The 16,777-nt window shown below is 40.3% G+C and overlaps 1 protein-coding gene across 8 annotated transcripts in view; it reads right to left on the reverse strand.

The window, feature by feature from the left end:
- Positions 1–16,777, reverse strand: part of MAST2 (microtubule associated serine/threonine kinase 2) — a 241,448-nt gene that overhangs the window by 124,123 nt on the left and 100,548 nt on the right. For 2 of the 8 annotated variants that reach the window (XM_070078565.1, XM_051857816.2), the window contains exon 2: positions 2,842–2,995. The exons of the other annotated variants lie outside the window; for them this stretch is intronic. In XM_070078565.1, coding sequence (XP_069934666.1) covers positions 2,842–2,931 — 90 coding nt within the window. In that variant the 5' untranslated portion in view covers positions 2,932–2,995. The remainder of the gene's footprint in view (positions 1–2,841; positions 2,996–16,777) is intronic. 8 annotated transcript variants of the gene reach the window in all.

A 16,777-nucleotide genomic window follows, 5' to 3' on the forward strand; every position in this document is an offset into this window, starting at 1 on the left:
TAATTATATCAATTTTAAAATAATCAATTAAAGTTTTTTTTTAAAAGGGTTAAAGCCAAAACTGACATGAAGACCTAGAAAGGAAATGAAAGATCTCTGCAACTGAGATCCCAGTGGAAAGAACGGGGCCATCAAAGAAGGAGGTACCTTTCTCTGAAGGGAGGAGAGAACTTCCACTTTGTCTATGACCCTGTCGGAATAAGATCGAAGTCGGCGAACTCAAAAGGCTTCCATAGCCTGTGCAACTCATGACTAGAACCTAGGGAGATTACTGATGCCATAAACAAGACTGTCAAATTGTTAAGTCAACAACAGGAGTCACTGCGTACTTACTTCTCATGTGGAATCTGTCCTTAATGTGTTGTCCAACGTAAAATAATGCTATAACTAGTACTGAAACAGTATTTTACACTTCGTGTTTCTGTGTGGGTGCAAACTGATGAAATCTTTACTTAATATATACTAAACTGATCTTCTGTATATAAAGATAATTGAAAATGAATCTTGATGTGAATGGAATGGGAGAGGGAGTGGGAGATGGGAGGGTTGTGGGTGGGAGGGAAATTGGGGGGGCATTGTAATCCATAAACTGTACTTTGGAAATTTATATTTAATAAATAAAAGTTAAAAAAAAGACCTAGAAAGGTAGCCCACTACCCCTCTCCATTGTCTCTCTGACTTCAACTTCTTGTACATTAATCAAGTAACACTGAACTCATTATTGTTCCTTAAACACATCAAATATCCTCTTATGTTAAGACTTTATGAGGAGCCAGCTCTGTGGCGCAGCAGATTAAAGCCCTGGCCTGCAGCACTGGCATCACATATGGGCACTGGTTTGATTCCTGGCTGCTCCATTTTTGATCCAGCTCCCTGCTAAATATACCTTGGAAAGCAAGTGGAGGACGGTCTAAGTCCCTGGGCCCCCATACCCACATGGGAGACCCAGAGGAAGTTCCTGGCTCCTGGCTTCAGATCGGCTCAACTCTGGTCATTGCGGCCATTTGGGGAGTGAACCAGCAAATGGAAGACCTCTCTCTGTCTCTACCTCCCTCTGTAACTGTCTTTCAAAAAGATAAAAATAAATCCTTTTTTAAAAAGACTTTATGATAATCTGTTTTTCTGCTTAGAATGCTGCTCCTCTCCAGAAGCCAGCTTTGTGACATGGCGGGTTAAGCTCCTAATTGCAATGCCAGCATTAGATGTTGGAGGGTCTGAGTGCTGGCTCTTCTAATTCTGATCTAGCTCTTCACTAATAAGCCTGGGAAAGCAGCAGAAGATGACCCAAGTACTTGAACCTCTGCCATACATGTGGGAGACCTGAATGGAGTTCTAGGCTTTCATCTGGCCCAGCCCTGGCTATTAAGGCCATGTAGGGAGTGAGCCAGCAGATGGAAGAGATCTCTTTCCCCCAGAAGATGGAAGATTTTTCTTTCTCTTTCTCTCTCTGTGCCATTCAAGTAAATAAACAAATCTTAAAAAAAAAAAAAAAAAAATGCTGCCTACAGAGATCTCCTTGACTAATTCCCTAAAAACCTTCAAAGTCTTGGTTCAGTTTTCATGTGAGTTCTCAAAATGAAGCCAATCTTGGTAGCCCTACAAAAGGGTTCCTCAAAAAGTTTGTGGAATATGTGTATTATGAGAAAATTATACATAGATTTAAAAGTATTTTCCACCAAATAAATTTAACCTTTTTATTTCACTTTCCATGAACTAGCTGAAGTAGCCTCAAATGATTCTGCAACTTATTTTCCATCAGTACCCTCTTATTCTGCTCTACTTTATTTCTCTTAACACATCACTTCCAACATACTACACTATAATTTACTTACTATGTTCTTGTTTGTTTTTTGTCTTCCCCTTTAGAATTTGGACTCCATGAAGGATTGTAGCCCATTTTCCTTACTAATACATCCCAAAAACTCAGAACATTGACTGGCACGAGCTGAAAGAATATTTGTTGAACAAAGCATTACACATACTCTCTAATACTTGCTAATTGTTAAGACTGTTTAATTTTTGCTAATGGCTAACATACAGCTTTAAATAGTATCTCCCATATTTACTAGTGAAATTAAGCAATGTTTCATGTGTTTATTAACCATTAGGTTTCATCAGCTGTACCCGCCTATTTAGATATCCATAGCTAATTTTTATATTAGATTTTTTTTTGCTTATTGAGTTACAAATGTTTACACGATGGTCTGAAGTGTCAGAGGTGGGGAACCTTTTTTGCAAAGGGTCATTTGAATGTTTATAATAGTATTCGTGGGCCATACAAAATTATCAACTTAAAAATTAGCCTGCTACAGATTTACTGTATTTTGAGTCCTGCCTTAGCAGGGCCAACCAAATGATTTTATGGGCCTTCTACGGCCACTGGGTTTGGATGTTCCAAACTCCTAATAGTAAGTATTTGTAGGTTATATCACCAAAAATATGTTCTCAGTTTTTTCCTTTCTTTTTAATGAGGTCATAAAAGTTTTTTAAGTTTTATACAGTCAAATTTAGAAATCCATCCCCTAATACAGATATGAAGATATACTTTATTCTAAAGTTTTATAGACTTTATTAACAAGTCTGTTAATATATCTGGATATTATTTTTATGTATGGAGACAGATAGAAATCCCATTATATTTTTCTCTATATGGATGATCAATTATCCCAATGTCACTTATCCAATGATAAGCAAAATCAGTCCCCTCACGTATCGTTTCCACATATGTGCAGAGGCCTCTTTTTTTTTGCTTTATATGCTGTTCCATTATCCTGATAGCACACTATTTAATTTGTATAGCTTGGCAATAAATATTGATATTGAAAAGGCAAGTCCACCCACCTTATTATTCTTCAAAATTACAGGAGCTATTCTCAGGGCTTTGCTCTTCTGCACAAATTTTAGAATTATCTTGTAGACACAAAGTTGCATTCACATCAGTCTCAATATAGAGCTGATCTGGGGGAAATTCACGTATTTACAATACAGAGAACTCCTAACAAGAAAAGATAAACTTCTCCATTATTAACGTCCTCTTCAATATGTTTTAATAAACTTTTTTACTTTTCTACATAAAGATTACACAGATCTTTCTTGAGACTTATTTCTCCCACCCAAGTACTATCCAGGCCCAAATCTAGCTAGTCTCTAAGATCAGATGAGATCCAAAGCTTTCAGGGTTGTACGGCCATAGATTAGATTCATTTCTAAGAAGCTTACATTTTGTTTCTACAAGTATACTATATTTTTAAAAACTATAATTAATAAGTATTGCATTTCATTTCAACAGCAACTCCATTTTCCTCCAAATACATCATGAAAAAATTCAAATATAGAAAACATGGAGGGCCGGTGCTGCGGCTCAACAGGCTAATCTTCCGCCTAGCGGCACCGGCACACCAGGTTCTAGTCCTGGTCGGGGCGCCGGATTCTGTCCTGGTTGCCCCTCTTCCAGGCCAGCTCTCTGCTATGGCCCGGGAGTGCAGTGGAGAATGGCCCAAGTGCTTGGGCCCTGCACCCCATGGGAGACCAGGAGAAGCACCTGGCTCCTGCCATCGGATCAGCGCAGTGCGCCGGCCGCAGCGGCCATTGGAGGGTGAACCAACGGCAAAAGGAAGACCTTTCTCTCTGTCTCTCTCTCTCACTGTCCACTCTGCCTGTCAAAAAAAAAAAAAAAAAAAAAAGAAAACATGGAAAAGATTAAAGATGTATCTTATCCAGTGAATACTCACATACCCATAATCCAGATTTTCCAACTGTTAACATTTTACTGTATTTGCTCTATGATGTATTTAGCCATCTATGCATCTATTTTTCAAATGCATTAGCATATATATGTGAATATACCATTAACCAAATCTCAGTTTTTTGCTTTTTGTTTTTGAAATCTACAAACATTGAATGGAACAAAAGTATGCCCAGTGGCAAGTTTGGTAACAGCACTCAGGTACCTCAATTCTCTATCAGAATATAGACTATGTCCATCAATCCAGAGAGTTCCATCGTGTCCTTTCTTGGCAAATTCTCAAAACACCATCCTCCTCTCCAAGCAAATACTATTCTCATTTTTGTTATTATTGTTAACCACAGACCACTTTTGCTTGCTCCAGAATCTTTTTATATAGACTTTTCCCATTGGTATAGGGTTCTCAGATTCATCCACGTTGCAAAATATAGCAGTAGCAATATGAATATACCATATTCTATCATACATAGTCTATTTATCCTTTCTCCTAGTGGTGGACATCTCAGTTACTCCCACTTTGGGGCTATTAACATTGCTGTACAAGTCTTTTAATAAGCTATGCATCCTCTTGCTTTGGTAAATCTCTAGGAGAGTTACCTTAAACAGGTCAGATAAATGCTTAGTTTTATATGAAATAAGCAGACCTATCCTAAAGTGATAATGCCATGTTAATACTTCATAAAAATTATACAAGTTATAAGTGTTTCACATTCCTGACAATACATGTCATATTCACATTAATAATATAAGAAAATTCAACTGTTCTACATCCATTGAAATATATAATTACCAGATTTTTACATCTTAGTCATTTTAGTTGTAGCTCATTGTGACTTTAAGTTTCTCTTTCCTAATGACTGATGATGTTGAGCATGTTTTCATGTACTTATTAATCATTAGTATATATTCCTTTATAAAAGCATAAAAAATTAGTCCTCTATTAAATTGGGCTTTTATCTTTTTATTATTGAGTTGTAAGAGTCCTTCATATATTCTAGATACAAGTTATTAGGTACGTTTTGAGAATATTTTTCTCTCAGTCTATGGCTGTCTACTGAAGTTGTCAGTGCTATCTTTTGATGAGCAAAAGTTTTTAATTTTGATGAAGGTCTATTTGTCTTTTTGAGGGTGGAGTACCTTGTCTAAGAAAAACTTTGTCCACTCTAAGATCACAAAATATTTTTTGATATTTTATTTCTAGAAACTCCATGACTTTAGTTGTTTACGTAGGTTCATAATCCATTCTCAATTAATTTTCAGGTAGTAAGTGAGGTGAAGTTAAGGTCTTTTTATTTCCACATATGGATTATCTGCTTATTTTAGCACCATTGATTGAAAACACTACCTACCCTTTACTTAACAGGTTGCTTTGGCACCTTTCCAGAATATCAAATCAGAAAAGAAAAGGATATTTTTGGGCTCTCTACTACATTCTATTACTCTATTTTCCCACTCTATTCCAGGACCACACTATCTTCATTCTATAAGTTCATAAACATTGAAGTCAGGCCGTATAGTCATCTCTTCTTCTCTAAGACTACTTTGGATATTCCTGACTCTCTGTATTTCCATATAAATTTATATTCAGATTACTAATTTTAACAAAATGTCTGCTGAGATTATGGATCAATTTGAAAAGTGATATCTCAAAATACTGAGTCTTCTATCACATGAAGACTGTATTTCTCCCCTTATTCAGATCTTCCTAGTTATTCTGAGCAATGTTTTCTACTTTTTAACAAAAAGGGCTTATGCTTTTTTGACAAACTTACTCATAATTATGTATTTTTGAAACTCTTGTAAATAAAAATCTTATATCATTTCTAATTGCCTCCTTGATAGAAATGCACTCTTTTTTTTTTTTTTTTTTTTTTTTGACAGGCAGAGTGGACAGTGAGAGAGAGAGAGACAGAGAGAAAGGTCTTCCCTTGCCGTTGGTTCACCCTCCAATGGCCGCTGTGGCCGGTGCGCTGCGGCCGGCGCACCACACTGATCCGATGGCAGGAGCCAGGAGCCAGGGGCTTTTCCTGGTCTCCCATGGGGTGCAGGGCCCAAGCACCTGGGCCATCCTCCACTGCACTCCCTGGCCACAGCAGAGAGCTGGCCTGGAAGAGGGGCAACTGGGACAGAATCCGGCACCCCAACCAGGACTAGAACCTGGTGTGCCAGCGCCGCTAGGCAGAGGATTAGCCTAGTGAGCCGCGGTGCCGGCCAATGCACTATTTTTATATTTGACCATGTGCCCCATAACTTTCATAAATTCACTATTACAGTAATTATAATAACTGCTTTGTACATTCCATAGGATTTTTCTACATAAATAATCATGCTATTTATCAACAGGAAAAGCTTATTTCTTCTTCTGAGTTTGCTTATAAAATATTAAATAGAAGTAGTAAACATCCTTGTTTGTTTCTCATTTGAAATTTCAGGGAAAGTATTACTGTGAAATGAGATGAAACTCTAGTTAATTATGATTTTTAAAATTAAAAATGTTAATTAACTTGGGGCCAGTGTTGTGGCATAACTGGTTAAGCTGCCGACAATGCCAGCATCCCATATTACAGTGCCAGTTCAAGTCCTAGCTATTCTGCTTGTGAACCAGCTCCCTACTAATGTGCCTGGGAAAGCAGCAGAAAATGGTCCAAGTAATTGGGCTCCTATATCCACACTGGAGATGGGGATGGAGTTCCTGGTTCTTGGTTTCGGCCTGGCACAGTACCGGCTGTGCAGCCATTTGGAGAGTGAACCAGTGATTGGAAAATCTCAATCTTAATCTCTCTCTCTCTTTCTCTCTATAATTCTCCATCACTCTGCCCTTCAAATAAATAAAATAAATTTTTTAAAGAAATTATTTTTGGCCAGCATCACGACTCACTAGGCTAATCCTCTGCCTGTGGCACCAGCACTACAGGTTCTAGTTCCGGTCAGGGTACTGGATTCTGTCCTGGTTGCTCCTCTTCCAGTCCAGCTGTCTGCTGTGGCCCGGGAGTGCAGTGGAGGATGGCCCAGATCCTTGGGACCTGCACCCACATGGGAGACCAGAAGGAAGCACCTGGCTCCTGGCTTTGGATCGGCGCAGCGCCACTTGGGGGGTTGAACCAACGGAAAAGAAGACCTTTCTCTCTGTCTCTCTCTCTCTCTTATTGTCTAACGCTGCCTGACCAAAAAAAAAAAAAAAAAAAAAAAGAAAAAAAAAAGAAAGAAAAAGAAAAAAATTATTTTTGGGGGGCCAGCACTGTAGTATAGCAGGTAAAGCAGCTGCCCACAGTGCCGGCAAACCATATAGGTGCCAGTTCAAGGCCTGGCTGCTCCACTTCCAATTCAGCTTTCTGCTATGGCCTAGGAAAGCAGTAGAAGATGGCCCAAGTCCTTGGTCAGCTGCAACCACAAGAGAGACTGGAAGAAGCTCCTAATTTCTGGCTTCGGATGGGCTCAGCTCTGGCCATTTGGGGAGTGAACCAGTGGATCAAAGACCTCTCTCTCTCTGCCTCTGCCTTTCAAATACATTAATTTAAAAAAAAATTAATTCTGAACATATCCAAGTCCATATAACTTGATTAGCATTCTGGATATAATAAATTTTATCTCATTTTAAGAAAAGAAAAGCATAAAGGGTTTCTGCACACAAGAAAAGGAATAACTAGCACTGCTGAAGTGGTTTTATCTTTTTCCAGGTCTGAAGAAAGAAGAGGTGCGTGTAAATGGACTGAAGTATTGCAGGATGTCAGAAATCCTCAAATTCCTAAGACAATCCTGTCAGCCTTCCTAATAAAGCTGCTTTCCTTCTTGAGAAAAAAAAAAAAAAAAGCATTCCCTTAATTACCATATATTTCTCTTCAAACACTGTCTTATCAATTCTGTGCTCTTCTCAGTCACACTTCAATGAGCTGATTATACCTCTGTCTCCAATCGCTCATTTCCTACTCATTATTCAACCCAGTGTAAATGTCTCCAGACCTTACCATCCCATTTAAACCATTCTTGCCAAATTACCAGTAGTCTCCAGGCAAAGAACTTCCACTGCATTTTTATTCTATCATTCTTCTTTTTTAAAGATTTATTTATTTATTCGAAAGGTAGAATTACAGAGAAGCAGAGGCAGAGAGATAGGTAGGTAGGTAGGTAGGTAGAGAGAGGGCGAGAGAGATCCTCCATCCACTGGTTCACTCCCCAAATGGCCAGAGCTAGGCCCATCTGAAGCATTGAGCTAGGAGCTTCTTCCAGGTCTCTCTCGTGGGTGCAGGGGCCCAAGGACTTGGGCCATCTTCTACTGCTTTCCCAGGCCATAGCAGAGAGCTGGATTGGAAGTGGAGCAGCTAGGACTCAAACCAGCACCCACATGAGATGCCAGCACTGCAGGTGACAGCTTTACCCAATGTGCTGACCCCTCCATCATTCTTTTTTCTCTTCAACTGTTAAACAGCATCTCTCATTCTTCTGTCCTGAAGGACTGCTCTTTCCATGAAGCTACATTCCCCTATTTTTCTTCTTATCTTGGCAAACACTACTTAAATACCTTTGCAGGCTCATCTTTCATAAGTTTAGACACTTAAATGTTGATTGTCCTTAAAATTCTGCCTCGACATTATCCTTCCTACATTTTTCACTGGTCATTTTCAAATTCATACCTCCATCTCAGATCTTTTTCCTGAGCTCTATATTCTTATTTTAATATAGACAACTATTTTGTACTCAGTATGTCTAAAATTCAACTCCTATTCAATCTTGCTCCTTCAGTCTTCCATTTTCGTGATGGTACCACCAAACCCAGAGTGATTCTTGATTCCTCACACTCTCTATATCCATTGTTTATCAAGTCCCATGAATTCTTTCTCCGAAATATCTACCTTTAACCTTTCAGTTCTTCTTATCTCTACTGGTAAGTGTACTCTAGTGTAAGCCACTATCATCTACAACACATTACCAACTGATCTCCCTCCCATTTAGTTTTGTCCCTTTAATTCTTAATATTCGAGCAATGTAAAATTAGGTAATTAATACCTACTTTCTGACTGACATCAAATAGGCTTAATATAACATTTTGAACTCAAAAATATTTTTAATAGATCAGTTCTCTTCTTAAAACTCCTCTATAGCCAAGGCTAAAACCTCCCTGTTTCCTGACTGTTGAGACTTCCCTCTTCAGTATCATTTGTACAACTCTCCAGTCTTATCTTTTTGTCTCTCTCATCTTCAGGTCTTTACATCTACTACTGTCTCTGCATAGATTACTTTTCTTATCTCTTTTTATACATTCTTGTTTAAACTTCATAAACTTAAACTTTGTAATTCTCAGTTTAAACACTTATTCTGGGAAGTTTCCCTAGCCTACCACTATATATCCTCAAACATTTCTTTATTTCTTTATTTCTTTATTTTTTCAACCATAGCTACTTTACTTTTCTGAACTGTCTGTTTTCTGTTAGTTTTATTTATTGACAGTCTTCTGGCTGCTGGCTGCTACCCACTCCAAGTGCTTGGGCCTCTGCACCCACATGGGAGACCTAGAGGAAGCTCCTGGCTCCTGGCTTCAGATTGGTGCAGCTCCGGCCATTGTGGCCAATTGGAAAGTAAACCAGTGGATGGAAGACCTCTCCTCTCCTCCTCTCCTCCCCTTCCCCTTCCCCTCTCCCTCTCCTCTTCTCTTCTCTTCTCTCTCTGCCTCTTCTTGCCTCCCTGTGTAACTCTTCGAAATAAATAATAAAAAATCTTTAAAAAAAAATCTGACCTAAGAACAGTGAAGCACAAAACTAAAGAATGAAGTGCTGTTCACTAAAACTTAACTCCACCCCTAACACGCCAGGAAACATTGTTTTAACAGTCTCTAAAATTCTATTATAAGGGGGACATTTGGCATAGACACTTGGAATATTTTCATCCCGTATCAGAGTGCTTGCATTTGAGACTTGGTTGCAAACCCAATTCCACATTCCTGCTAATCCACACCCTTGGAGGCAGCAGGTGATGTCACCATATGGGAGATTTGGGCTGAATTCCTGGATCCCAGTTTCAAGTGTGGCCCATTCTCAACTGCTGTAGATATGTGGGGAGTGAACTGGCAGATGGGAGCTCTCTTTCTCACTCTCTCTTTGCCTTTTCTAAAAATAAAAAGATTTATAATAACAATATTTTATTTTTTTAATTTATTTATTTACTTGAAAGAGATACACAGAGAGAGAGAAGGAGAGGCAGGGAGAGAGGTCTTCCATCCACTGGTTCAATCCCCAGTTGGCCACAATGGCCAGCGCTGTGCTGTTCTGAAGCCAGGAGCCAGGAGCTTCTTCCAGGTCTCCCACACAGGTGCAGGGGCCCAAGGACTTGGGCCATCTTCTACTGCTCTCCCAGGCCATAGCAGAGAGCTGGATCAGGTGTGGAGCAGCCAGGATTTGAACTGGCGCCCATCTGGGATGCCGAAACTACAGGCGGCAGCTTTATCCACTGCGCCACAGCACCTGCCCCTAAATTTTATTATTACCATTTTGGATTTCTCAAATTGACACACTCTGATACTTCCTGCAAACATCGTATTTCCTGGGAACCCAGCATAGCAGTAAGTGGGTTAAGCTGCCACATGTATTGTCAACATCCCATACTGGAGTGGCAAATTTGAATTCTGGCTGCTCTACTTACTATCCTGTTTTTGCTAATGTGCCTGGGAAAGCAGCAGATGATGACCAAGTACTTAGACCTCTGCCACCCACATGAGAGACTCAGATAGAGTTTCACGCTCCTGGCTTTGGCCTGGTCCAGCATCAGCCCTTGCAGTCATTTGGGGACTGAATCAGCAAACTAAAGATCTCTTTCTTTTTCTCTCCCTCTCTGTCACTCTGCCTTTCAAATAAATAAAATAAAATAAAATACCTTCTTTTAAAAAAGTGGTATTTCTTGGGGCTGGCGCCTTGGCTCACTTGGTTAATCCTCCTGCGGCGCTGGCAACCCATATGGGCACCGGGTTCTTGTACCGGTTGTTCCTCTTCCAGTCCAGCTCTCTGATGTGGCCCAGGAGGGCAGTGGAGGATGGCCCAAGTGCTTGGGCCCTGCACCTGCATGGGAAACTAGGAAGAAGCACCTGGCTCCTGGCTTTGGATTGGCGCAGCGCCGGCCACAGTGGCCATTTGGGGCATGAACCAACGGAAGGAAGACCTTTCTCTCTGTCTCTCTCTCTCTGTCTATAACTCTATCTGTCAAATAAAAAAAAAAAAAAAAAAGGTATTTACCAAGCAGCTTAAAGTAATATCTGATAATATTAAACAAAATATCTTAAACTATGTTTTGAAGATGCAAAGAAAGCTGTACATACTAAGTCCTTTTTCTTGTAAAAGCGTGACAAAGTAAAATTCTAAAGGTATAACATAAAAAATGAAATGGTGTCATTCACATAGACACTCAGGGAATCATTGCCTCTATGCATTACTCATTACTCACCATTACTAAACCAATAAAATATGTCCAAAAAGATAAAGGCCAGTGTCCAAAGCAGTAACCACTACCCCCACAAGTAAATATGCAAGCCAAGAGTCACAAGGCTGTTTGTCCTTTATGTCAATAATCACCAACACAAAGATGACTGTGGGTCAAGGCTGTCTCTGCCTCAGGAAACTCCTTCTACAATCCTCCCTCAAACTCTATGAATTATCATTAATATATGCACATGTATTTTTAATTACTCTTCTGCTGCACTAGCAGCACTCTTAACAAACCCTAGAAAACATAATAAAATCTCCTACTCAAAGTAGATAGAAGACTGGGTGTTGGAGATAATTTTTCCACTAAAATTTAAAATCAAGGTTTGGGGTGGGATTTGGAGCAGCAGTTAAGATAATCTTTTGGGACATATCGGAGTGCCTGGGGGTCCCAGCTCTGCTCCTGATTCTAGCTTCCAGCTGATGAACACCCAGGGAAGCAACAGTGAAAAATCAAATAGTTGGGTCATTGCCATCCATATTAGGGACCTAGATTGAGTTCCTGGATCTAGCTTCAGCCTGGCACATGCCCAGCTGTTGGAAGCATTTGAAGAGTGAATCAGCAGATAGGAGACCTGTGTGTGTGCGCGCCTCAACTTTTCAAGTAAACAAGAGAATAAAAGGCCTACTCTACCACTAAAATGACTACATCTCTTTATGTAACTCATAATTAACCCACACTGTGTGACTAACATAAATAACACTACTTGGGATGAGAGCAGGAGAGCAAAACAACATTTAGGGCCTACTCAGAATCTACTGCTGGTAACACCATTGACAGAAGACAAAATTACAACAAATTTTACTATAAGGGTACCTCAAAAACTGTGAAAAACAAAATTTTTCTCTTATTATTTCGGTGCTATAAAAAACTGCAATCTGGGGCCGGCACTGTGGCGCAGCTGCCTGCAGTGTCAGCATCCCATATGGGCACCAATTCGAGTCCCGGCTGCTCCACTTCTGATCCAGCTCTCTGCTGTGGCCTGGGAAAGCAGTGGAAGACGGCCCAAGTCCTTGGGTCCCTACACCCACATGGGAGAACTGGAGGAGGCTCCTGTCTCCTGGCTTCAGGTGGGCCCACTTCCAGCCCATGTGGCCAATTGGGCAGTGAACCAGCGGATGGAGGACACCACCCCCCCACCGTGTGTGTGTGTGTGTGTGTGTGTGTGTGTGTATAACTTTGACTTTCAAGTAAATAAATAAATCTTTAAAAAAATTGAAATCCATGCATATAAGGGGTCTTTTAAAAGTTCATGAGATGCATATTATGGATAGCAACAGGATGATCCAAGTCATGCAAAATAGATAGTTAAAAAGGAGAGAAGATACATGCTGGAGACAGAGCTGTGGGAAATCCACCATGGGAAGCCCAGGAAGCCAAAGAGCAAACAAGAAAGGGAAGCAGTGGAGACACAGTAGAGGCAGGGCGTGAGGCAGCTGGTACCTGCCCAGCAGACCACGTTAGTCAGAAACGGTGAATCCACAGAGCAGTGAAAAATAGTGGGAGGGGCAGCTTGACAAACTGCTTTTGAATTTTCACGCAGGAAAACCCTAAATAAAATACTTAATATATGCTAAACTGATCTTCTGTATATAAAGAGAATTGAAAATTAATCTTGATGTGAATGGAAGGGGGGAGGGAGAGGGAAAGGGGGGGATTGTGGGTGGGAGGGAAGTTATGAGGGGCAGAAGCCATTGTAATAAATAAGCTGTACTTTGGAAATTTATACTCATTAAATAAAAGTTAAAAAAAAAGAAAAAAAGAAAATTCTAAAAAAAAAAGAAAAAAATACAGGTGCTTCCTCCTGGTATCCCATGTGGGTGCAGGGCCCAAGCACTTGGGCCATCCTCCACTGCACTGCCGGGCCACAGCAGAGAGCTGGACTGGAGGAGGAGCAACCGGGACTGAATCCAGCACCCCGACTGGGACTAGAACCCGAGGTGTCGGTGCCGTAGGAGGAGGATTAGCCAATTGAGCCACAGCACCGGCCCAAGGGCTGCTTTTTTGAAAAAATAAACAAAATTGACACACCATTGGCCCAACTAACCAAGAAAAGAAGAGAAGATCCAAATCAGTAAAATTAAGAAATCAAAAAGGAAATGTAATAAAAAGTCATCAGAAATTACAACAAAGAGTTGTATGCCAAAAAAACCTGGGAAATCTGCTATAAATGGATAGATTCCTGGACACATAAGACCTACCTAATGAGCCATGAAGACACAGAAAACCTAAACAGACCCATAACCATGACAGAAATTGAATCAGTAGTAAAGGCCTTCCCAACAAAGAAAAGACCAAGACAGATAAATTCATTGCTGAATTCTACTAGACATTTAAAGAAAAACTAATTCCAATTCCTCTCAAAAAATTCAAAACAATTGAAAGAGAGGGAATCCTCCCAAATTCTTTCTATGAAGCCAGCATCACCTTAATTCTTAAACCTGAAAAAGATGCAACAGAGAAAGAGAATTACAGACCAATTTCCCCGATTTACACAGACGCAAAAATCCTTAACAAAATTCTAGCCAATAGAATCCAATAACACATCAGAAAGATCATCCACCCAGACCAAGTGGGATTTACCCCTGGTATGAAGGGATGGTTCAACATTCACAAATCATTCAATATGACACACCACATTAACAAACTGCTGAACAAAAACCATTTGATTATCTCAATAGATGCAGAGAAAGTATTTGATAAAATACAACCGCATGCCTTTCATGATGAAAACTCTAAGCAGATTGGGTATAGAAGGAACATTCCTCAACACAGTCAAGGCAATTTATGACAAACCCGCGGCTACTATCATAGTGAAAGGGAAAAAGTCGGAAGCATTCCCACTAAGATCTGGTACCAGAGAGGGATGTCCAGACTCACCACTGCTATTCAATACAGTACTGGAAGTTTCAGCCAGAGACATTAGGCAAGAAAAAGAAATCAAAGGGATTCAAATTGGGAAAGAGAAATTCAAGCTAGCCCTATTTGCAGATGACATGATTCTATATGTAGGGGAGACTATTGGAACTCATAGAAGAGTTTGGTAAAGCAGCAGGATATAAAATCAATACACAAAAAACAATAACCTTTGTATACACAGACAATGCTGCAGCTGAGAAAGATCTTCTAAGATCAATCCTATTACAATAGCTACAAAAAAAATCAAATATTTTGGAATAGATTTAATCATGGAAGTCAAAGATCTCTACAATGAGAATTACAAAATATTAAAGAAAGAAACAGAAGGCCGGCGCCACGGCTCAATAGGCTAATCCTCCACCTAGCGGTGCCGGCACACCAGGTACTAGTCCCAGTCGGGGCTCCGGATTCTGTCCCGGTTGCTCCTCTTCCAGGCCAGCTCTCTGCTGTGGCCCAGGAAGGCAGTGGAGGATGGCCCAAGTGCTTGGGCCCTGCACCCCATGGGAGACCAGGATAAGTACCTGGCTCCTGCCTTCGGATCAGCGCAGCGCGCCGGCCGCAGTGAGCCAGCCGTGGTTGCCATTGGAGGGTGAACCAACGGCAAAAAGGAAGACCTTTCTCTCTGTCTCTCTCTCTCACTATCCACTCTGCCTGTCAAAAAAAAAAAAAAAAAAAAAAAAAAAAAAAAGATACAAAAAAAATGGAAAAAACTTCCATGTTCATCAATATAAAAACCAATCTCATCAAAATGTTCATTCTTCCAAGAAATATTTCAGATTCAACGTGATACCAATCAAAATACCAAAGTCATTTTCTCAGATCTAGAAAAAATGATGCTGAAATTAATTTGGAAACACAGGAGACCTTGAATACCTAAAACAATCTTATATCACAAAAACCAAGCCAGAGGCTTCACAATACCAGATTTCAAGATATACTACAGGCAGTTATTATCAAAACAGCCTGGTATGGTACAAAAACAGATGGGAAGACCAATGTAACAAAATCGAAACCCCAGCAATCAATCCAAACATCTACAACCAACTTATATCTGATCAAGGAACTAAAACCAATTCCTGGAGCAAGGACAGCCTATTCAACAAATGGTCTGGAAAAACTGGATTTCCACATGCAGAAGTATGAAGCAGGACTCCTACTTTACACCTTACACAAAAATCTATTCAAAATGGATTAAAGACTTAAATCTACGACCTGGTATCATCAAATTAATAGAGAGCACTGGGGAAACCCTGCAAGATAATGGCATAGGCAAAGACTTCTTGGGAAAAAAAACCAGAGGCACAAGAAATCAAAGCCAAAATTCACAAATGGGATTACATCAAATTGAGAAGCTTCTGAACTGCAAAAGAAACTCCACAAGAAAAAAAAGCTCCACAAGAAGCTCCACAACACCAAAACAAAGAACCCAGTTAAGAAATGGCAAAGGACTTCAACAGACATTTTTAAAAGAGGAAATCCAGGCCGGCGCCGCGGCTCACTAGGCTAATCCTCCACCTAGTGGCGCCGGCACACCAGTTCTAGTCCCGGTCGGGGCGCCGGATTCTGTCCCGGTTGCCCCTCTTCCAGGCCAGCCCTCTGCTGTGGCCAGGGAGTGTAGTGGAGGATGGCCCAGGTGCTTGGGCCCTGCACCCCATGGGAGACCAGGAAAAGCACCTGGCTCCTGGCTCCTGCCATCGGATCAGCGCGGTGCGCCGGCCACAGCGCACCAGCCGCGGCGGCCATTGGAGGGTGAACCAACGGCAAAAGGACGACCTTTCTCTCTGTCTCTCTCTCTCACTGTCCACTCTGCCTGCCAAAAAAAAAAAAAAAAAAAAAAAAAAAAAAAAAAAGGAAATCCAAATGGCCAACAGACACATGAAAAAATGTTCAGGATCACTAGCCATCAAGGAAATGCAAATCAAAACTACAATGAGGCTTCGTCTCACCCCAGTTAGAATGGCTTTCATACAGATATCAACAAACAATAAATGCTGGCGAGGATGTGGAGAAAAAGGTACCCTAATCCACTGTTGTGGGAATGTAAACTGGTAAAACCACTATGGTAAACAGTTTGGAGATACCTCAGAAATCTGAATATAGTCCTACCATATGACCAAGCCATCCCACTCTGGGAATTTACCCAAGGGAAATGAAATCATCAAATAAAAGAGTTATCTGCACCCCCATGTTTATTGCAGCTCAATTCACAATGACTAAGACATGGAATCAATCTAAATGCTCATCAACTTTAGACTGGATAAGAAATTATGGGATATGTACCACATGGAATATTACACAGAAGTAAAAAAAAATGAAATCTGGTCATTTGCAACAAAATGGATGAATCTAGAAAACATTATACTTAGTGAAATAAGCCAATCCCAAAGAGACAAATACCATATATTCTCCCTGACCTGTGCAAAGTAAAATGGACACTTTGAAAATCAATAACTTGAACAGCCCTTGTCTTGACAGTTGAAGAACAGTTTTATTTTATTTTTTTAATTTGTTTTCTTTTCCTGCTTAAGCCATTGGTTGAACTCTTTACCTAACAAAGAATTAATCACAGGTGTATAAAGTTAGTAAAAATATAACCCAGTAAAAAATAAGAGTGATAGAGGAATAAGAAGATAGAGGAATACTGTA

Source organism: Oryctolagus cuniculus, chromosome 7 (genome assembly GCF_964237555.1).
Source record: "Oryctolagus cuniculus chromosome 7, mOryCun1.1, whole genome shotgun sequence".
NCBI lineage: Eukaryota > Metazoa > Chordata > Mammalia > Lagomorpha > Leporidae > Oryctolagus > Oryctolagus cuniculus.